The sequence below is a fragment of the Pseudonaja textilis genome, chromosome 3, assembly GCF_049901715.1.
Source record: "Pseudonaja textilis isolate UNSWEBS1 chromosome 3, rPseTex1.2, whole genome shotgun sequence".
NCBI lineage: Eukaryota > Metazoa > Chordata > Lepidosauria > Squamata > Elapidae > Pseudonaja > Pseudonaja textilis.
Window position 1 is genome coordinate 160,345,970 of NC_141992.1, and position 24,239 is coordinate 160,370,208.

At 37.1% G+C, this 24,239-nt stretch overlaps 1 protein-coding gene across 9 annotated transcripts in view; it reads left to right on the forward strand.

The window, feature by feature from the left end:
* The window catches only part of SNTG1 (syntrophin gamma 1), a 211,096-nt gene extending 188,521 nt beyond the window's left edge, over window positions 1-22,575 (forward strand). For 8 of the 9 annotated variants that reach the window (XM_087931227.1, XM_087931232.1, XM_087931229.1 and 5 more), the window contains 3 exons: window positions 2,839-2,931; window positions 21,089-21,199; window positions 22,368-22,575. In XM_087931227.1, the coding sequence (XP_087787353.1) occupies window positions 2,839-2,931; window positions 21,089-21,199; window positions 22,368-22,571 (408 nt within the window). In that variant the 3' untranslated portion in view covers window positions 22,572-22,575. The remainder of the gene's footprint in view (window positions 1-2,838; window positions 2,932-21,088; window positions 21,200-22,367) is intronic. The other variant, XM_087931233.1, reaches the window with a different exon arrangement.
* The last annotated feature ends 1,664 nt before the right edge of the window (window positions 22,576-24,239 follow it).

Genomic DNA, 24,239 nt, shown 5'->3' on the forward strand with positions numbered 1-24,239 from the left:
AAAAGTAATATATAATGCTAAAACTAACACAAAATCCAAAATAGAAAAACCTGGTGCTGCAACTACACTTCATTGATGCAATCCATTACATTCTCATTCTTCCCTGCTTATCTACCAGGCATGTGGAAAGGACAAGGTGTCTGTGAAAGATTAAAAGGGTGGATATCTGGATATCTGTTCCAGGGACTACAACAGAAAAGGCTCACTTCTGAGGTCACACAAGGTGGCAATGTTTAAGGGAACTCTATCCATTCTGGTGGGATGGGCAAATACTTTCAGTGGTCCATCAAATAACCTGGTCCCATGCACACCACATAATAGTTTAAAGAAGGTAGTCATCACCATGAATTGGACTCTGATATTGAAAAGACCTCTGGTGTTATGTACTGTCTTGGCAGCATTCTTATTTTAATTTTGCAAAAGATTAATTAATATAAGCAAAGGAACTGTATTTGAAATGTAGCCTAAGATTAAAAGCCATAAAGTAAGAGGCTGAAAACTGACCTTTTGCCATTTGAGCTATGATGTACATTAAATTCTTTCCACCAATTTGTAATAATTGCTCAAAGCCATTATAATATTTAACCTTTCAAAAGTTTTCTGGTAGGAATTGTGCTTGGCATTGATAGACTTGTAGGTGAATAATGTACTCACAGAAATACTGTATTGCACAATTGAGATGCCAGTGTGTTTAGAAAAGAACTTTCTCATTTATTAATTTAATTTATTAGGATAGAAAAAGTATCACCTTCATTACATAATTTAGATAACAATAAGAATCCATCACCTATACAAAATCTCCAAAGGAAAAGGCACTTGTCAAATTAAAGAAGAGTCCTGGGAAGATAAGATGACAACTATTTTGATTGAAAGCAACTTAAATTCCTTTTCTAGCATCTGTGGCATTGTATCAGTTTAAATCAGGATTAGGAGGAGCCATAAAACATCGAGAGTTCAAGTGATAAATCCATTGTTTGTTTCTTAGGTAGGCAAACTTTTGAAAATAATGGTATATTGCAAAGTGAAGATATTCCAGATACTAAATGTATTACTTGGCTATGTAATTTACCTTAGGAAAGCACATATTGAAAAGATGTACGCCAAGAAAATATTTCATGATTTGGGAAAAACTATAGGGTTGTCTGAGATTATCCATTTGTTCTATAAATATCTGCCAAACTAAGACATGAATCAATAAGTAATCAATTTGACTAAGAAGAATAAAAGAGAATTCACGTGAAAGCAATCTCAACCTCCCTTTGCTACTAAGCAACTTATTATACAGTATGTTTTATACAGACTTGATTAGCAATTATTGTAGCCTCAGTATAGAAATGTGCTAGTAATTTAATGTTGTGAATGCTATGCCTTGTAAATCTATATTTTTTTTATATTAGTTTAGCATGTTCCAAGTTATCTTTTAGTAAAAGGCATATATTTTTCCACATATATGTCAAGAACAAGCCACGGTGCTTGCTTATACCCAATTCACTTCCAGGCCTTCTTTAAAAGCTTGGTCAGTTGTCAGAAACAAACTATTCCAAAGAAGCAGGTCTGCAAACAACAAGGGTTCACTTTTGGATATATACAAGGGCTGGAATGAAAATGCTGCTAGATGTCAAGTAAGGCAAGGCATAGTTTTTTAAAATCCAAACCTGTAGGCACCATTTATAGAGCCATGACAAGTGCATGAATTATACATAGTCCTTAATATCTGAGTCAAATCTTATTCTTTATCTTTCTCAGTAACAGATATAGTGTAAACATCATGGAAAATCCTTTTCAAGCAAAATGTCTATGCAGATTCTCAAGTCATCCAAGTCATGGTTGTCCCAAAGGTGTTTTTTCAAAAGGCAACTGGATTTTGTATTTTTTTGAAGATGTTTCACTTCCTATCAGAACTGAAGAAGCTTTTTGGATGAGAAGCAAAATGTCTTTAAGGAAAAACAAAGTCCTGTTGCCTTTTGAAAAAGCATCTTTGGTCCTTCTCAAGCAACTATTGTGATGCCAACTGGGAAATAATTCCATCCTATGCATTGGTCAGCAGAGTTATTATAAAAAATGAATGACATCCTTTGCATTCCTTTCTAACTTCTTTCTTGACTCAGAAGATAAGCATTGATTAGAAAATTAAAAACAAAACAAAATAACAAAAATTAAAGAATACAACAATGGATTGTTTCATATTGTTGCTAATAAAACTGTATGATCCGTTTATAGAATGACCTGCTCACTTTTTGGGGGGAGGGCACAGGATCATCTTCCTGGCCATGGTAAGAAATGAATGAAGACAGATATATGTGTACCAGGATAATGTTGCAGGATCCAGTCTGGCTTGGTCACCAGAACCAGAGGTTTTGTCTTCTGAGCTTTTGGACTCATGCTCGAGCCCATCCTCAGGGAACTTCTGTCTATCAAAATGGGTGTGAAAAATACCCTGAGGACGGGCTCCAGCATGAGTCTAAAAGGTTGGAAGACTAAACCTCTGGTTCCAATGACCGACTCAAATTGAATCCTGAGAAATGTTCATGCTATTTGGCAGGCAAAGTCCATGGGGTTGCTCCAGATGAAATAGCACATTAAAGATGGTTTCATGTTTTGCAAAACCAATGATTGCAGTTAAGAACAAGTAGCCAACAAGGAGATGGACTCCTTCACCATTACTGGGGGAAAGAAATGAGATTGCTCACATTGCCCTACATCTGATTGCAAGCATTTTATTGGACTCATTTGTAAGATATATACTAATGTTCAGATTTTTCTTTTAACCACAATTTTACAAATTGAATATAGCCAGTGAAAGTCCATTTAATATGTTGCATTGTTTCCATTTTCCAGTGTAAGACATATGCCTGTGTCTTGGAGAGTCATCTTATGGGGCTTACCATAGACTTTGGCATGGGCTTTGTATGCTTTGATGCTGCAACAAAGGTAAGTACAAGAGATTTCTATCAGTGATCCAATTCCAAGAATGACATCATGGAGTTATTTCAGTGATTGATGAATGGAAATAAATAAGAAAATGGTGAATAATGGACATGTGATACTATAGTAATTTATACTTGAAGAAGGCTCTTACCAAAAGGTGCTAAGGTGAAACATATTGGAGAAAGTATTTCTGGTGAGAATATCATGTGTCAGGGAGAAAAAAAAATAAGAAAATTGATTGATTGAAAAAAAAAGATTATAAAATCAAATGCAGGTCTTTTTAAAAAAAATAGAATTGTGAAATTATGTTTTGCAATCTCAACATCTAACTTATTCTAGTAAAAAATAAGCCTTCTGAGACTATGACCTATAGACCTCTTCCATGTCTGATTTTTTTTTAAAAAAGCAAAGCCTATCATCAGCACTGGGTTTTATTTTCTTCTGCCATAGCAGAATATTTGAATAAGTAGAAAACAAGAGATAAAATGCAAAAAGTGATCCCAGCTAAAAGTATGTGCTTTGGACACAAGTACTATAAAGTATCCAATGCAGACATCTACTCTTCTCTGGTCTTCTCCCCATTCTTTCTTGACTGCTGACTATATTCGTAATCCTACTGCCACATTCTCCATAACCCAATGCAATGAATCCTGGGTTATACAAAACTTCTATGCTGAAAGAACAGATACTGCATTCTAATCAGAGTACTGATGACTCTAAGATGAATTAAAGAGGAAAAACATAGAAGATTGCATTCATGCTGAATCACTAGGAGTCTGAAGTGGACTAGCTTTGATTTGTAATTTGGTCAACTAAATTGAGCTACATTTCTCATCTTGCTGATTATTCCAGTTTACCAAGATTAGTTGCAAATCTATTATATAGTCATGTATTCTTTGCTTTAAAATTGTATTACAATAATGGGATGAAAACTACTGCATGCAAAGCTAATATTTTTTAATTACAGTGTTCTACTTACATACAAGTTACATTCCAAGAAACTATTTGTAAGCCCATTTTCTTCATAAGTCAAACTAACATAAAAAAAAAAAACAACTCATGCAGAATACCCTCAAAGTAGTAGTGAGCACCTCAGCTTCTTCTCACTCTTGCTCTTGGGGAATGGGTCTAAGTTGACATTCTCTCAGTGATGGGGGAGCCTTCTTCAGATCTGGAACACCTCTCTGGCATTGATCCACTGCAGCTTTGGCCACTGGCACCAGAGTGGGGAAATCATCCCACAGGCCATTGGAACTTTTACTAAGGCCTGCCAGCAAAGCAGTGAGCTGCCACCACCCAACACAACTCCCAACTCACAGGCAGAGAAATGAGTTATATGCTGGTTAGTTTTGACCTATGAACAATGGTGGGGAGCCCCACACTACACCATTCCCCAGGGGGATAAGCAGGGGTTAATTTGGTGGGGGCTTCACAATAGCACGAGACCCATGGCTCCAGGTCCTATTAGCCATTCTGTCCCATTTTCCTGCCAAAAGCCTCTCTGTGGAGTTCAGAATAAATGTGGGTTTGGGCCATTCTTCTGGATAGTCTCAGATGGTGTCACTCAACTTTTTTTTCTTGTCCATCTGATTAATCACAGACTCCATAGGCTGACTCTCCCAGGTTGCTGTTCATGCCCCCCCTTGGCAATCCTCTTCCTTCCTGAGGAACTTGAATACTCTTTTCAGGTGGTCTGTACCAACCTCCACTCTCTTTAGGTGTAGGATGCATCCATCCTTGATGGGAGACTTGTGCTGCCAACTGTCTATATGCAGTACACCATAAACCAATCCTTTCCTGCTTTTTTCCTGACTTCCATGACCCTCTAGATTGGAGTTACAAATAGGTTTGTTCATATTGGAAAAAGTTTGCAACTCAAAAGTTTGTTAAATAGAGATTATACTGGCTCAGGGAAACAAAATCTGAGCATGTGCTTTTTCTTAACAATTAATTACTCTGACAACAGTGATAACTTCTAAGGATTTCAGACTAAAGTGCCTAGAATAGTTCCTTCTCTCTACCCTAACTTAGAACAAATGACACAAGCTGAAATAGCTTTCTATTTATAGATTGCTCTCAGGATTAGATGATATTGTTCTAATCTACTGTAATTGTTATAGCAAAAAAAACCACTCTCCACATTAGTCACAAGTCAGGCTGTAGTTCTGCAATGGTAATAGCAAAGCAAAGAAGAGGTTATATTTTATAAATAAAGCCAAATATACATGTCCCAAGTTAATGTTGCAGGATCCAATCTGGGTCAGTCACTGGGACCAGAGGTTTAGTCTTCCAAGCTTTGGGACTCATGCTGGAGCCCATCTTCGGGGAAATTCTTTCTCACCAAAATGTCACATTCTGGTAAGAGAAAAGTTAACCTAAGGATGGGTTATCCTCTGGCCCTAGTGACTAATCCAAATTGGATCCTGCAGCTTATATTTTGTGTCTTGTTGTGCTTCTTCTTTCCTATAAAATGAAAACCAATAACCCGAAATTGTTTTCTTTGCTAAAATCCAGCTGATATAAAACTGTATGAACAGAGGATATTAATGTAGTTAGGGGTTCATAATTATATCATTGTAGCAGAGAAAACACAACTGCATTAATCAAAATACCTCTTGTGGTCCGCCGGTGGCTTGTGGAGCTGGCAACGGACAGTGGGGAGGAATATGGGCCAGTCCTGGAGTCTGGGGAGGACAAGGGATCTGTATCCGATATCGAGGTGGGGCCAGGGCCATCTGAAAATTATGTACTGACTCCAGAGCCTCCAGAATCTGACATCAATGAGGCAGAAGAACAAGGGAAGCCTGTTACCAGTGCATGCTTGCGCAGAGCTGCCGGAAAGCAAGAACAGTTAAGACAAAAGGGGTGACTTGGGAGTAAGGCTTGGAGATGATTGGCCCTCCCATAAGACATTAAGGAGGAGCAAAGGGACATGAGCCTTTGCAGAAAGCAACTTTGTTCGTTCTGGTCGGTTTAAACTCCGAAGCTCTGTGTTGACTTTGTGCTCCAATTGGCCTTGTTCAGCTAATTGGCAATTTAGTTGTTGGCAGCATTTCAGCCTTATCCTGAAAAGACTCTGGCAGACTTCTGTTGGACAAACTGTTTGGGACTCATTACAGGCTGTGAATGAATATAATTCACAGCCGTTGAAATAAAAAGAGGGGTTTTGGGACTAAGCATGTGATTGTTACTGTCTCAGGAAGCCTTGGTTAGAACAATACCCCACTAGCATAATGTATTGATCAAAGAGAAATACGAGTGGCCCTAGCAGACAGTAACCATTAGATTCAGATTCAGTCCTTTAAATACTTTTTCTAGCCTTGTGGCAACATAATTTGTTACTCACCTGAAGCAAGTAATTTGTTTTGACAAGTCCATGACATACCGTCAACTCTCACTTTACCATGATTACTGCAAGCTTGATCAGTGCTTTTCCGCTGATTTTTCCATCACAGAAACTTGCTTCAGGTCTTGTCAGGCAATACTACTAATTCTTCCAAACTACTTACCTGACCCGAAGACTAAATTTGATTTGGAACTGTCCATGGGGCACACCCTGTATTCCATTACAACAGATGTGTGTGCATTTGTGTCAGATTAAGTTTTTCTTAGAGCTGACTTTTAAGAATTTCATTTTCCATATTGAAACTGCATATTTGGTAACTGCTTCTGTCAAATCACTCAGCAAAGTATTTTTCTAAAGGAATAAAACTCAAAATGGTCCAATTCTACTCTCCCAGGGGAGAATGGACTCTTGAAACAAGTACCAGAAATAGGCCTAATACAAGATAACTAAATACTACCTACCAGCCAGCTCCCCCCAAAAGAGGCTAGTGTGATCTATAATTTTAGTAACATTTAAACTTTATAAACAGAGCTAAACGTGTTATTTGCAGCTGAATGAGGACAGAACACAATCAACAGTAATGGATTTTCTTTTGCACAGGCCACAAACAGCACAACCATAGCAGGAATGCATTTCTCTATCTGCTAGAATTCTTTTCAGTTAATTTCTTACCACCTAATAAGTATTCAAGAATACAGATGAAAATTCTTGTTTTAAATTCTGTTTTATGTTTGAAGCTATTGATTGGCATATCATACATGGACTTGTTTTAGTTGCCATATATTTTGAGAGCCAGGAGAGTCTACAGAGAAGTCTGGTTAACAACAGTTTGTTTAGTTCACACTGTCGCGCTATCCACAGTATGCCATAAGGAGGTGAAATAACACCCTAATAATATATATAATAATGTGATTTTTGTTAGAGAACACTGTTCATTAAAAAAAAAATGCAGGTTTAGCTTTTTTGGAACTCTATTTAAACAATTAAAAGTTTTCCCAATTTTTGCTACTATAATTTTAGTATTATAAATCCTGTCTAAAGGGTCCAAAGTTTATGAATTATTGTACGTATGTTTCATTTTCATTATAGCAGTTATGATTTAGATTTGTATTCAGATTCAGCTCTTAAAATGCAAAGATCTGAATCTAAATACAGATCTAAACAGGGGTGGGATTCTACCAATTTGGACCGGATCGGGCAAAATGCACGATCACTGAACTAGTTGTTATACCAGTGGAATCCCAACCCTGGATCTATAATGAAAATGAAACATATGTACAATAATTCATAGATGTGTATTTTATTTGATCTCTTAATAATTTTAACCATGCAACATTACTCTTATTTGTTAATTTTTGTATTGTATTTATTGCTGTTCTTGTTTGTTACCTATTTCTCTTTTGATTTGTAAAAAAACATTATCAATTTATTTTTCATGCATTTATATCTGTTCTATTTTTTCATGCATTTCCATCTAAACAATATTAACTTCTTCCCAAAGTTCAAGTTTAGCATAATTAATCTCTTCAACCAACTTTTCTAATGAACATGGCTTTATTCCCCTTGTAAATGTATTAGACATTAAATCCATCATTTTTCTTAATATTTGTATTCCTACGTATTTTCCCCAGTCATTAGAAAAAAATAATTATTCACTGTTAACATATTATACGCTAAATCAAATGAAGTCAATTACTTGTAAATCATTTCATTTATCTCATAATTACTTACAAGTAGCTCAACAAATTATTTAAAAATTGTCTTTCAATTAATTTGCAACTAGCTATTTAATGGGTTTCAACATACTAATTATTAGTGAGCTTTAATCAATTTCCAAGCACTTTGGTTTAAATTATTATATTTCAAGGATAAAAAAGCGAATTAAAGGTCTTGTTCAAATGCAAGTAGTTTACAGCTTATGAACTCACAAAATTTCTATCTCCCATTCCATATATCTAATACTATAATCATGTAGGAGGAATATAGATCTATATTCATTAGTCTGCTGTCACAGACCAATACAGATAATTCTCAGTTTATGACCAAATTATTGTCAGGTTTCCAAGTGAGGAAATCCATTTAAAAAGAAAAGAGCTAAGTTCATCTTCCAAAACAAATTTCTTTTATTTAGGAAAGCATCAAATTGGCAAAGTCTGTTGTAATTCCAGATCTGGCACAACGCGGAATTACACCACATAATATTGAAAATTAGAAACAGCCCCTAAAAGTCACATTCCCCAATAGAAGTAAATCAGTGTTGCCTGGTGTCATCAATCTCCACCTCCAGGTCTCAGCAAGGTCAGCTTTTGTTCCCACGGGAAGGAGAACCACCTAGCTTAAACAACTCTCTCTATCTCCACCTTAGGAATGTGGCAAGCCCAAACCCCTTCCCCCTATAACCAGCAAAGAAAAAAAGGAATATATAATAAGGCTAAATAAAATGGCTACACATATGTCAATTTTGGGCTTGACAATTATGTTGCTAAGTGAGAAATTTATTAAGTGAGCTTTGCCCCATTTAATGACTTTTCTTGCCACATTTGTTAAGTGAATCACTGCAGTTGTTAAATTAGTAACATGGTTGTTCAACTTCCCCATTAATTTTGCTTGTCAGAAGGTCACAAAAAGGAATCACATATTCCCAGGACACTGCAACCATCATAAATGTGAGAATTATTTCTTACTCACTGGAATAATATTTGGAGGTAGAAATACTGTGTGTTAACCAATATCTTCACAATCTGACATGAACACAGTACACCAGTTATTATTTTCTATGGCATTTTCACTGGAAAACCTAGTTATTTCATCATTATTAATATTTAGGACATTCAGATTTCAAGCATCTGAATTTTATTTATTATTAAACCCCAGATATTAGCCAGTACATATAAATTATTTTCAGTTGTCTATGAGAACCTGAGTTGTGCAGTCATATACATAGCAATAAAAAATAATGCATGACTTTCTACTTCTATAGAACAGGTTATGGGGTACTTTGAAATCTCACTGCTTAGTCTCTCCCAAATATTAATGTTTTTAAATTGAGGCTTGATCTTACACTTATCTCCTAATAGATTATCTTTCTGATATTAGTCAGAGGACAGGTTGAACAGATAATATAGAGTATAAATTGTTTCTCTTAATATAATACATCAACAAGCTGAATAATCAAGACCTTGTTGATGACCCCAACTATGTCAAGGACCTTGGAGTACTCATCTCTAATGATATAAGTGCTAGAGCCCACTGTAACTACATAGCCAAAAAGGCATTAAGAGTTGTTAACCTAATCCTGAAGAGCTCTTTCTCTGGTAATATCACACTACTAACTAGAGCATACAAAACTTTTGCTAGACCAATACTTGAATACAGTTCATCAGTCTGGAATCCACATTACATATCGGATATTAATACAGTCGAGAAAGTCCAGAAATATTTCACAAGAAGAGTTCTCCACTCCTCTACTCGTAGCAGAATACCTTATGCCACCAGACTTGAAATTCTAGACCTAGAAAACCTAGAACTACACCACCTTCGGTCTGATCTAACTATAGTATATAAAATCATACATTGCAATGTCCTACCGGTCAACTAATACTTCAGCTTCAACCATAACAATACAAGAGCACACAATAGATACAAACTCAAGGTTAACCGCACCAAACTTGATTGCAGGAAATACGACTTTAGCAATGGAGTGGTCAATGTCTGGAATACTCTACCTGACTCTGTGGTTTCTTCCCCAAACCCCAAAAACTTTAACCTTAGACTGTCTACTATTGACCTCACCCCTTTCCTAAGAGGTCTGTAGGAGGCGTCCATAAGTGCACCAATGTGCCTACCATCCCTGTCCTATTGTTTCTTTTTTATTCGTATCCATTTCATGTGTTCATAACCATGCTTATACTTATAACTGTTATCTAATACTTGCTTGACAAATAAATGAATAATAATAACAAAAATTTTTATTGATTAATTACAAATAACCTTTTAGTTCCTTGCAAACAGTATAGTGGTTCTCAAAGTGGGTGGTACTGCCCCTGGGGGTGGGTGGGATGCCTTAGGGGGGTGCTAAGAGGCAAGGGAGCCAGCAGGGGGGTGCTAAGAGGTGGCAGAGGGGCATTCGAGGCACCAGCCGGCCCTGCAGTTTCACCCATTGAGGTGCCGACTCCGGAACAGTGCTACAGTCAAGGGGTGAACCTGCAGGGCTGGCACCTCAAACGCCCCCTGCCACCTCTTAGCATCCCTAAGGGGGCCAGCAGAGGGGCGCTAAGAGGCAGCAGGGGGGGCGGCACGTCAAACGCAGCCACGGTGGCATGTAACATGCCACCACTTCCGCATTAGAGGTGCTGGCTCTGGAGCATGCTAGACAATGGGTGAAACTGCAGAGCTGGCTGGTGCCCCCTGCCACCTCTTAGCCAGCCCCCTTGGGGATGCTAAGAGGCATCAGGGGGGCGTTTGAGGCACCAGCCCTGCAGGCTCACCCCATTGACTGTTGTACCACACCGGAACCGGCTTCTCGAATGTGGCAGCATGTTGGGAAAAGCTGCCACCACCACTTTCCCAACGTGCCGCCGCTGTCACATTCTGTAAGTCTGTCCATCTTCCATCCATCCATCCAAAAGGTCTGTCTGTTTGCTTGCCTGCCTTCCTGCCTGCCTACCTATCTACCAGACCTACGTGTCTGTCTTTCTGTCTACCTCCCTATCTCCCTACCTGCCTACCTATCTACCAATATAAATCTATCTATCTACCTACCTACCTACCTACCCATCCATCCATCCAAAAGATCTGTCTGTCTTCCTGCTTGCCTGTCTATCACCTACCTACCTACCTACCAATCGATCCATCTGTCTGTCTGTCTGCCTGCCTGCCTGCTTCTCTCTCTCTCTCTCTCTCTCCCTCTCTCTCTCTCTCTCTCTCTCTCCATGTTCGAAGCGCCAGCCCCACAGGCACATCGGGAAAGAAGAGCAAAGCCAGTCAGGGAGGGAGGGAAAGAGGGAGGAAGGGAAGGAGGGAGGGAGAGAGAGAGAGACAAAGAGAGACCTGATGCATCAGATTGAATGAGGCCTAGTTTAGACTGAGGCCCTTTTCCACATTGAAACATCTTTGCCAGCACATTGAAACCTCTTTGGCTTCTATTAAAGGTTGTGGACAAAACATGATCAAGACTATCAGGAAGCTCTCACATTTTGTTGAGGCTTTAAACAAGATCCATTGGACCAGATCTCCACCCTAAAATATTACTTTTCTCCAATGTATTACAGTGCCAATTCTGAAGAAGGCAAAACCAAAATGTACTGGTAAATTACAAGAACACACACTCCCTTCTAACCCTGCTGGAGCAGGTGATTGGGTTAGAATAGATATCTCATTATCTTTCCCCTCCCTCCTTCCCTTCTTTATTTCTTTTTCTTTCTGTCCCTTCCTTCCATCCCCCCTTTTTTGTCTGTCCTTTTTTCTTTCTTTCCCCTTTCTCTTTCTTTTCTTCCTCTCTTCCTCTCTCTCTTTCTTTTCTCTCTCTCTGTCCCTCTCTCAGGCTCACTCCTTTAGATCACGGGTCACCAAACTTTTGGACCTCAGGGACCACCAAACTCATAATTTTAAATCCCGGAGACCACTAATATGAATTTTGACTGATGGTGGCTTTCTGGCGTTGGTGGGAGAGAGAGAGATCTGATCCAACTTCTCTCTCTCCCTCTCTCACACACACAGGCAGGGGTGGGATTTAAATCCCTGATCTAAAGCTGTCAAAACTCCAAAAGCAGGTCAAGTAGCTCTGGGGAGGCCAGTCATAAATTAGAACACTTGCTAAACAACCAGCTATTAAGTGAGGACTACTTGCATTTGGTTTGCCAGTCACCTGGCCACACCCACCTAGTCACATGACTAGCAAGCCACACCCTCAAATTAGGCCACGCCCACAGAAATTTGAATCCCACCCCTAGGTGGGGGGCACCGAGGATGAGTTTGTAGCACCAAGGGGGCAGTGGACTTAAAAAGTTTGGGAACCACTATACTATAGGTAGTGCTCAGCTAACAAAGGCAATTGGAACCAGAATAACAGGATAACAAAGCTGAAAAGAACCTTGGAGTCTTCTAGTGCAACCCACTGCTCAAACAGGAAACCCAATAACATTTCAGACAAATGGTTGTCCAATCTCTTCTTCAAAATTTCGAGTGTTGGAGCCCCCACAATTTCTGGTGGCAAGTTGTTCCACTGATTAATTGTTCTGTCATGTTATTTCTCTTTAGTTCTAGGTCAGTTCTCTCCTTGATTAGTTTCCATCCTTGATCAGCTTCTTGTTCTGCCTTCAGGTGGCTCTCTTCTTTATGGCAGCCCCTTAGATATTGGAACACTGCTATCATGTCACTCATAGTTATTCTTTTCATTAAACCAGACATACCCAATTTCTGCAACTGTTCTTCATATGTTTGGTGTACAGTCCCCAATCATCTTTGTTGCTCTTCTTTGCACTCTTTCTAGAGTCTTAACATCTTTTTTGTATCGTAGTGACCAAAACTGGGTGCAGTATTCGAAGAATGGTCTTACCAGGGCATTATACAGTGGTATTAACAACTCACATGATCTTGATTGTTAAAGGAGCCTAGAATTGCATTGCTTTTTTGGCAGCTACAGCACACTGCTGGATCATATTTAAATGATTGTCCACTAGGACTGATGGTACCTGGAATAGGTGATACCTGTTTTGATAGTGCATTTGGCTTTTCTTGCCTAAATGTAGAATCTTTCTTTTGTCACCATTGAATATATTTTTGTTAAATAGGGCCCAGTGTTCAAGTCTGCTGAGATGCTTCTGTATCTTCTGCCTATCCTCTCGACTGTTGAATCTTCCTGCCAGCTTGGTGTCATCTGCAAATTTGATGAGTTCCTCTTCTATCCCTTCATTTAAATAACTAAATTTAGAATTTCTGTTACTAATCTATTTCTGATTATAAGCAAGGATCATGGGGCATTAAGTGAGGACCAGCTTACAACTTCCTGCCACCTTGCAATGAGCAAAGTCAATGGACAAGCTGGCAGGAAGTGGCAAGTCCCAGATATTTCACAAGGAGGCCAGTAGATGGCTAAGTGTACCATACTGATGTGGTGACTGTGCGGCAAGGCTGAGGTTGACTATGCCAGGTAGAGGATATTTATATACTTCTTTTCTGTTGTGAGCTCAAGTTGGCATATATGGAGTTATCACTTAATTTTATTTCTTTCTAATGTAAGATGGACTGAGCTGACTAGATCATGACTTGGTCAGAACAACTTAGTGAATTCCGTAGCTTCAATCTTCAACATTTCCACACATTATCACACAAAGATATAAGTTATATATTTCACAGAATTTTTTTTTAATTTTATGTAAGAAATAATATTCCACAAAGGTAGCATATTTTCATATAATATTTTACATAATCTGCAAAATTGCAGACCAAAACTTTTTGATTTCTGGGCAATGAAGCCTCATATGTACTAAAATCCACTCTGCATCTCCCCATCTCCAGCCTTCCACTCTTCAAGAGCAATTTTGTAATGTAATTCATGGGATGATAAATATGACTTTAACCAAATTTTCAGTGTACGGCCTTTAATCTACTGTATATAGAGCTAGATTTAACAGGGGAGAATATTCCAGTATGGAACAGCATTTTTTTTCTACTTAAATATTTTACTGAACTGATTTTTAAGAAGAAAGATAATATTTCTAATAGCCATGAACTTTTAAATTTTGCTTCTAGTTAATATTTTTTTAGACAAATTTAACTCCTCGGGGTCATTTTTCATTATATATTAACATTAATTAGTATCATATAATTAACATTTTAGCACAGGTATTTTGCCCTACTTGAAAGATAAGGTTTAATTAGAACACTTAGTAATCAATGAGTTTTTGATGAAGCAATAAATCCTTAACTCAATCCTTTTTATGTCCAGTTAGAAAGTTAGAAATGGATTTAGTAAAATAGAGTTACAATATACAAACACACAGATGCCTAAAACCTGGGGCATCTATAGATAGAATCAAGATCATAGCCATAACAGATGCCCCAAATCTGGGGCATCTATCAATAGAATCAAGATCATAGCCATAACTGAAAAAATATACCTCTTCCTCTTTTATTTGTTTTGCACTGGTCGTAGCTGCCATCTTGATTTTTTTCAAACTGCTGAAACTCCAATATAAACACATTGATAAAAGTTCTCTCATAATTAACAGGTAAGAACATAGAAGAGAATAACAAGTACCTTATTAAAACATCTCATCCCTTTTATGATTAACTAGAATAGTTGGTACTGAACATAAGAAGTCACACACTAGATTTTTCCTTCCCCAGGGTAGATGCAACAAGATCTCCCACAGAGAAAAAAATTCTATTATGGTAGATCACTCCAACCAGGCAGCTAATGATTCCTATGGAGTTATCCAAAAGTCTGGTAGGGATTTTGGCTGATCGGAATAAAGGGTAGCTGGGGCAGCTGACACTTAAGTGGTCATCTTTCAGTCACCAACCATCCTGGTGCTCTGAGGAATTTGGAGAGAGGAAGCAACAGAGGAAATCCCTAGAATACTATTAGAAGTTTCATCCTGAATATGGAAAAGAGGCACCCACAGATCATACAATATATTTTAATTCAGAATCAGCTTGCTTCTGAATATCACTTTTTTTGCAGTAAACAAGCATAGACACTTGTCTTCATATTGTATTTTTTGGACTCCGCAAGATATCTGGCTGTCCACTGCTAATGTATTATTGCACTAAATGGGTCTTATTTTCTCAGTGTTGCTTGCTCTAGAATTCAAATAGCTTTAGCACTTCCGTATTTTCAGAAATTGGGTTTTATTCATGGGCATCGAAGCTAATTGTGCAGCTTCCGATTAAAAATAAATAATTTGTGTGCCAAGCAAGGAAAAGGGACCTAGAAATAATTGCGGCTCTTCACCATGCCAAATTCAGCATCCAGTATACTGCAGGCTATTTTTATTCATGATGAGTATAAAATTGCAGGAAGTGTGGCTGATGCAAGGATGGTAATTCAAAGGCATAGCTAAATAGAATGGCTTTATAATACACATGATTGAAACTACTTTTTTTCTTGTTCAATGTTTTCATACCAAGGAAACCCATTTGATGCAGTAAAAAGAAGAATAAGAATGGGGTTCTTTTGGAACTTGTCATGGGAACTCATTATCTTTTGCAGTAAAAATAAAACAAAACAAAAATAGGAAAAAAATGCCTTGCAAGCACAGTAGTGCCCTGCCTGGTTAAACAGCATGCAGAAGAAACCATTTCCATTCTCCATTGTTTCCTTGTGCCACAATGGACAAACTTGCTTCTATTTTATTCTTTGGGGGTCTGGCCTCCTGAATGATGACCCTTCTAAAATGTAATTTGTTCAGAAGGAAAGGTTATCTGCTACCATACTAAACATTTGACACACTTGATACATTAAATCAGTCTGATAATAGAAAGACTGGAGCATTTGTTAGGCTATTATTATATGGGAAGTCACATGTCAATAGTGATTAAGGTGCTAGAGAAGAAGTCTGGTGATCAAGAATTCTGTGCGTCCCTTAGGCACAGAAGCTACCAAATGACTTTGGGCCAGTTACTCTCTGTCAGCCCAACCCTCCTCATGGGTTCATGTGGGGAAAAAAACTAAGTGTTATACACTGCCTGGAGTTGTACAAAGTAAAGGTAGGATATCAATCAAATAAATCAGTAAGCACAATCTCTACCTGTTATTATAGAATCGTTAGCAAATCTTGCACAGTTATGCAGTTATAGCACTTTTGTGTTTTGTTTATTTATTTTGGCTTCTTCCTTCAGGCAGTCTTCATTTATTCATAAATGTTAAGTGGGTTTACTTCATTTATTTTAAATCACTATATCCTTCAAGTATGGTTCCTGTGCATCTTATGTAAGCAAGGTATAAAACAAAGTCATTTTTTAAAAGTTGTTAAACTGCACAATCTGCTGTTTAAAATATTCAAATTTAAAGCCCTTTCTCAAAAAATTGGAAATTGTCAACTGGTATCGCAAAGATATCAGAATAAGCAGTAGGTAACGTTTTTTTGGAGCAAAAATTTTACAATCTCCATACTGAACCACCCAGAAACATCTTCTGTGAAGATCTTAAAATCTGAACAGTTGCGGATCCTTTTAGATTTAGAATATGCTTCATTCTAGCACCTTCTTCTGGTCTCCATTTTATAAGTATAAAGCAATGCATAAGAATATCCATCCGCAGGAACAGAAAAGTATAACTTGCCAGCATCTTATTCCTAACACTGGGAAGCTTAGTCAAATTGCATCCTTCCTGCCACTCTAATCCAGCTCCAAGTTTGCTAAAAGTTTATGTAAACATTTTGTAACCAGCATTGTGCATATACAGTACATTTCTTCCCTTTATTTGGATCCTGTACCCATATTGACCATTTTTACCCCTTTTATTCATTCAGGGACTTTTGGGCGCAACAAAAGAGTTACCAAAGAGTTGTCCAAAAAAAGGGAATGCTATTGAGCAATTGCTTGTAGATTTCTTATTCATACATGTACTTTGAAAATCCAATTCAAGCCTATTAACTGCAGGGAAGCAATTTTTCTCCCATCTCTCACTCAGCTACAAGCAGTCTAAATCTCTAGCCACCAGAGCCGGTAGTGAGGTTTCTCTGAAGTTGTAGGTAACCAGACACATTTCACATTTCTACTTCACAACAAAAAACAGCAGCAGAAAATATATCAGTAAGTCAGGTGTTGCTAAACTGGAAATGAAAGCTGTAATTTCCGTAGGATCACTGGGGCAAGGAACATTCTTTAATGGATGGAGTTTTCACCACTCTATCTTTTCACATTTGCTCCTAAAGTTATTTCTATCTCTCCCTTTTCAGTTTCATGGAGCAGTATTGGTCCATAAGTTTAATAAAGGAATATTAAAGTATAGAGAAGGCATCAGTGTTCTGTCTCTGGAAACCCTTCTGAAACAACAGTTGATTTAATAATAGTTCACCAAATTAATGTTGATTTATAATTTATTTAAAGGCAACTACTTATTTTAAAATTAGTGGAAATCTAGTACATGCCAAAATTTATTCAATTTACCTATTTAACTGGTTTGATTTGAAATAGCATGTTCATTTCCAAGAATTTATTTCTAAAGATTTTCAGATATTTCCAAATTTTCCTCAACTCACATATGTTGAACACCCCCAGATTGCTCATACTATTATTTCTTTAGTCTTACTTCTCATGGTTTTGAGATGTGTGTGTTATGTGTTATTCCTGTTACTGAAACCAACATTTTTGACCACCCAAATGGCCATCGAAACTGAGGAATTTCCACAGGTGCCACCAATGGCATAAAAACCATGGGTGTAACTGGGTGACCAAAGTCACAACCTTTTTTTATGTAGGTGTGATAATAAAATATATGGCAGAATGTTTCTATGGCCTATTACCAGACCTTGAGTGTTTCGGAACCAATGAGCGGATGAATGCACACACTCATCTCCACTTGTGTGAGCATCAGGCAAGCATATACATTTGTGTACCATTTGCATGAGTGACAGGTGCACATGCCTGCTGCTCACATAAATGGAGCTGCACGTGCATGCACTTGCCCACTACTCATGTGGAACCATCCCCCACCCCAATCCACAATGCCAGAAAAGTTTGGGAACTCAGTTCTATAGTATATGGATAGAGTTTCTATAGCATAAAATTTGTCCACGTATATGTGTGTGTATCAATATGTACATAATCACCCTTTTTATTATTTATGTAATTGTTTTCTTGGTATGCTTGTTGGGGGGGAGAGGGGGGGAGAGAGAGAGAAAATAGAGATAGGTAGGTAAGTAGGTAGGTAGACAGGCAGGCAGGAGAGAGGGAGGGAGGGGAGGTGTGGGGAAGAGAAGAAATAGGATACTAGCTCAATGATTAACACTATCAGATATCTGTATCTTATCCTGCCTCTAATTTTTCATTTTTATATTACTATAGGCAGAATGTTGGCCAACATAGATCATCTCAGTGTGGCTGTGTTATGATTTTATAACTGAGTTTCAATATCTATCATTACTGCTAAAGAAAATAATAATATTTTGATGACTATTTTCCCATATTAATGTACATTAATGTACAACTTTTGTTGTATGCTAAATTTTGCTTCACCTTTCTTTAGAGGCAGATATATTCTTAATATGTATACTGGTATACTACACAAAGGATTATATATCTAGTTAACAGAAGAGTTTTCTCTACATTTAAGATTCTTAATCTGTAGTTTTCCAAGACAGGAACAAACCCTGTCAACCCATGGTTTCTCTTATGTTGTGTCCCTTAAAGATTGATACTTTGTGATTGTATGACATCAACCAAATTGAACAGAGATACAGAAAATTCCACAATATTCCTCCAATTTAAAAAATGCAGTTTTAAGCTAAAACTAAGCTTAACATAGGATAATATTAAATTTCAGAGAAGGATTTCAAAACTATGTCATATGAGAATACCATTCAACCATTATACATTGAATGCATGTAGACTATGAAACAAAATCACATGATAAGTTCCACTCTGACTTTAGCATATTGAGAACTCTGTGCATGTCTAGTTGTAAATATCTTGGGATATCCAAGATATGTGTTTGGTAGATGGAGCTTATAGTATAGGTGAAACTCAAAAAATTAGAATATCGTGCAAAAGTTCATTTTTTTTCAGTAATGCAACTTAAAAGGCGAAACTAATATATGAGATAGACTCATTACATACAAAGCAAGATAGTTCAAGCTGTGATTTGTCATAATTGAGATGAGTATGGCTTACAGCTCATGAAAACCCCAAATCCACAATCTCAGAAAATTAGAATATTACATGCAATCAATAAAACAAGGATTGTACATAGAACAATATTGGACCTCTGAATGGTATAAGCATGCATATGTACTCAGAACTTGGTTTGGGCCCCTTTTGCAGCAATTACTACCTCAATGCGGCGTGGCATGGAAGCTGTCAGCCTGTGGCACTGCTGAGGTGTTATGGAAGACCAGGATGCTTCAATAGCGGCCTTCAGCTCTTCTGCATTGTTCAGTCTCATGTCTCTCATCTTTCTCTTGGCAATGCCCCATACATTCTCTATGGGATTCAGGTCAGGAAAGTTTGCTGGCCAAACAAGCACAGTAATCCCACAGTCATTGAACCAGGTTTTGGTGCTTTTGGCAGTGCTGGAAACTGAAGTCAGCATCCCCATAAAGCTCATCTGTGGAAGGAAGCATGAAGTGCTCCAAAATCTCCTGGTAGATGGCTGTGTTGACCCTGGACTTAATGAAGCACAGTGGAACAACCTCAGCAGATGACCTGGCTCCCCAAATCAACACAAACTGTGGAAACTTCACACTGGACTTCAAGCATCTTGCAGTGTGTGCCTCTCCATTCTTCCTCCAGACTCTGGGTCCTTGGTTTACAAATGAGATGCAAAAGTTGCTCTCATCAGAAAAGAGGACTTTAGACCACTGAGCACCAGACCAGTTCTGTTTTTTTTTCGCCCAGGTAAGACGCTTCTGATGTTGTTTGTTGTTCAGGAGTGGCTTGACAAGAGGAATACGACATTTGAAGCCCATGTCCAGGATCCATCTGTGTGTGGTGGCTCTTGATGCACTGACTCCAGCCTCAGTCCACTCCTTATGAAAGTCCCCAACACTTTTGAATGGCTTTTTCCTGACAATCCGCTCCAGGCTGCAGTCATCCCTGCTACTTGTGCATCTTTTTCTTCCACACTTTTCCCTTCTGCATAACTTTCTATTAATGTGCTTTGATAGCACTTTGGGAACATCCAACTTCTTTTGCAATTACTTTTTGAGGCTTTCCCTCCTTATGGAGGGTGTCAATGATGGTTTTCTGCACAACTGTCAGGTCAGCAGTCTTTCCCATGATTGTGTTTCCTACTGAACCAGACTGAGAGACCATTTAAAGGCTTAGGAACCCTTTGCAGGTGTTATGGCTTAATTAGCTGATTAGAGTGGGACACTTTGAGCGTAGAATATTGAACCTTTTCCCAATATTCAAATTTTCTGAGATTGTGGATTTGGGGTTTTCATGAGCTGTAAGCCATAATCATCTCAATTATGACAAATCACAGCTTGAACTATCTTCTTTTGCATGTAATGAGTCTATCTCATATATTAAGTTCACCTTTTAAGTTGCTTTACTGAAATAAATGAACTTTTGCACGATATTCTAATTTTTTGAGTTTCACCTGTACTTCATCAATTTTGGTTTAAAAGAAAGGATTAATTGTTCCATGGTGCATATTTGCATTACAGATGATATTTTAATTTCAAATGATCTATACATCTTAATGCTCATTCAAAATTTCCATTTATTAGTTACAAGCGACAAGTGTCACTTGCAGTTCCTTAGTATGTCTTCAAATTGCCTCTAGATGGCATTCCTATTATCTCAATTTATATTGCTAACAGTTACAAATGACAGTAGTTACCAAATCACTGATTGCACAATGGGAAACTGATACTTTGTTTTAATAAAGATGACCAGAAAATGGAGGCGGATTACTACACTGACCATTCATTTAACAAAATGTAAATAAAGAACTTTTTTCTTCCTGGTGTCTCTTTTCTATTATTAAATAGGATCTGTTATTAAAAAGTTCACTTCAGATGAGAAAGAAAATATATTTGCTAATATTGATATCATTGGTAGATTGAAAATTCCAAGATATGCATTTTCTCCTGTAGCAGCTTTTTACATTAATGTATAAATGTATTTTTGTTGTTTTTCTTTTAGGCTGTACTATGGCGGTACAAGTTTTCCCAGCTTAAAGGGTCTTCAGATGATGGCAAGAGCAAAATTAAATTTTTATTTCAAAATCCCGATACTAAGCAGATTGAAGCAAAGGTAAAGAGAAGAACAAAATTCCTTCCCTATTATCAAATTATTGGTAACTAAATAACAGGATGTACATGTCGTCACTGTTTTCTAACCAATTTGTCTGAGTCCAGAACTGGCATAGACAGAGCATTCTGTAATGAGTTCAGAACTGGCAATATAATTTAAGAGAAGAAAAACCAGCTTGTGTAGTGATTAAAGCATCAGGTGGACCATGAGTTCTATTTCTATATTCAGCCTGAAGCCAGCTGGGTGGGCAGGCACTCTCTCTGTCAGCCCTAGGAATGAGGCAAGGGCAATCACTTTCACAAAATGTTTCCAAGAAAACTGCAGGATTTGATCATACTGTCACTGGAAGTGAAAGTTAACTCAAAGGTGTGTGTGTGTGTGTGTGCGTGTGCACGTGTGCACATGCACACACAAAGTAGGAGTAGCAAACCAAACAAAGTAGAAAAAAGAAAAATCACTCATTTCTCTTTTAAAATATCAGGACTGATATGAGCCAATTATGGTATGTTCATTGTGTTATCACATCATATAGGCAGTAACTTCTGCTGCTGAAAAGTGGGAGATTGGAGGCTTGGAGGAAGAATCCGATAAATTTTATTATTTCCTAATTTTCCCTATTCATTAGGAATACATTGGATAAAATCTCCATTTCAAAAAAAAGGCTCTTTATATAGAATATTCTGATATTTTGTTCTTCTGATACACAAAGTCTTGAACACACAGATTTTAAAATTTGTTTCAACTTTACAATCAGAATTTTTCTGAGTTTCTGCAGATTGATAAAAAATAAAATACAAAAATATGGAAACTGACATTTATTTTAGATTATTGAAAAGAGCAAACTGCAAAGATTGTATCCATCACATAGTATCTTTTTATTTAACTATCTTTTCCCAATTATTTGGAAATGTAAAATAATTATAATTGTACATTTATATATATAATTATAAATTTATATATTATAAAATCTAGATGTAAAGAAAGTAATTTTGTTGTAAGACAAAAATGTTTAGTTTCACAATGAATAATGGAACTGGATGTATTATGAGTATATTTGATTTTCCTAAGCCTTTGTGTTTGTGTCTCTGCAAGCTACTTGGTGCTTTTACTACAATATATGATAAATAAATTTGTCTCTCATACCTGACCATTTTGCTTTCACTTTCAGGAATTGGAATTTTCAAATTTATTTGCAGTTCTGCATTGCATCCACTCATTCTTTGCAGCTAAAGTGGCATGTTTGGACCCGCTCTATGTTGGCAGTCAAGCCACAACTGCCACTACTTCTGCTTCTGTTGCTGCTTCTTCTTCTTCTTCTGCTACTACTACTGCCACATCATCTGGCAGCTGCAAATTAAAACATATGACTTGATAACTCCCAGTCTTGTACTTGTATCCTTCCACAAGTATGTAAGACTGCTGTATAAATATTTATCAGCTTATTCCTTGGAGAACAGCAAGCATTAGAACTGAGTCAAGACATGTGGCACCTTTCTGTGGAACATGGTCATATGGGATCATAACTTAAATCTCAATTTTACAAAGCAGCAGTACACAATGAAGTTGAAAATCCCATTGTGGAACAATATCTTTTTACTATAATTTGATTGTGCTTTGACAGCATTCAAAGAAAAAGAAACAAAAATAACTGATACATCACCATGCTTAAGCATTTAATACAATTTTCAAATCTCAATAATAATACAGCAGTATAATTTCCTTGTTTCCAAATGTTTTTTTATATGACAATTTACTCAACTCTGTATTTGAAGTAAAATTCTCTTGATAGACTATATATGAAAGAATGACAAGCAAAAGGCATAGAGCGTGTAAGACCAATGAAAAGTGATAACTCCTTAAAAAAGAAAAAGAAAGCACCTTAAATATCATTGCAATTTTGTGTAATTTGGTCAATTTTATTTTGCTTTCAAGCCATTATTGTAATGATCAATGTATAGCCATAGTCCAACAGTTTTAAAATTAAATATAAATATATTGAAGCCATTCACAATTGAAACCTACAATATAAGCCAGTTAGACTTTGTATTCACAGAGAGCAGAAAAAGGCTTATGGGGGGATAGGAGGAATTTAAATAATTGTGTGTTCCTCTTACACAGTTGTTTCATAAAAACAAAATGTTGGAATATTTGTAACATTTGTCAGAGTGCCCCAATATACTTTATTTTTGTCTACATAAAATGTTGGATTACAAACAATTGAATGGAGGGGGGTATCATTTTTTGTTTTTCCCTGGATTTATAATGGTTAGACTTTTCTTCTTCTTTCTGGTTTCATTTTAAGTGTTTCCTATTGCCTCTTTTTAATTATCACAACTGGAAGAGCTCAGGGCTAACAGTTTGCAAATCCTGCTGTATGGGAAGTCTTTTCCTGCTATAGCAAGTTATTGTCCCCTGCCATTCAATCTAAAAAATATGAGCATTTATAACATCTACATTTTCTCAAACTTAACATTTTATTCTGGAGTAGAATACTGAAACTGAAGTATTAAAATGATACAGTAGTGACTTAAAATTCTTAGCTTTAAATCAGATTGCTTTGACCTGGCAACTCTTAATGGACAAGGACGGCAGCTTCCAGGTGCAGGTGTCCATTCTAAGACACACTGACACCACATGTATCATTGTCCCAATGATATTGGTTATACTGATGCAAATTACATAATACATGTCACTTGCATAACAACATCCTAAAACTTGTGCTGTCTCTTGCCTTCCTGTGTGTACACCTGCTTTCAACAGCATTCTGAAGAAAAATTCCAAAAGTTTCTATCTCAGTATATTTGGGTTGATTAGTTTTTGGAAGGTTGCCTTAAATTCACAAAGTATTGTATTTCCAGATACAGAATTGATTTATTGGTGAAATCTAGTATTCAGAATGGTTTTAATATTACTTAATTAGAAGATAATGTTACATTATGCTTCCTGTTATTATATTTTATAAAGAAATTTCTTACAATCTGCCAGATTTTGTTCTTAATTCCCAAACACACTGATTTACTCTTGTACAAAGTTTAATTAT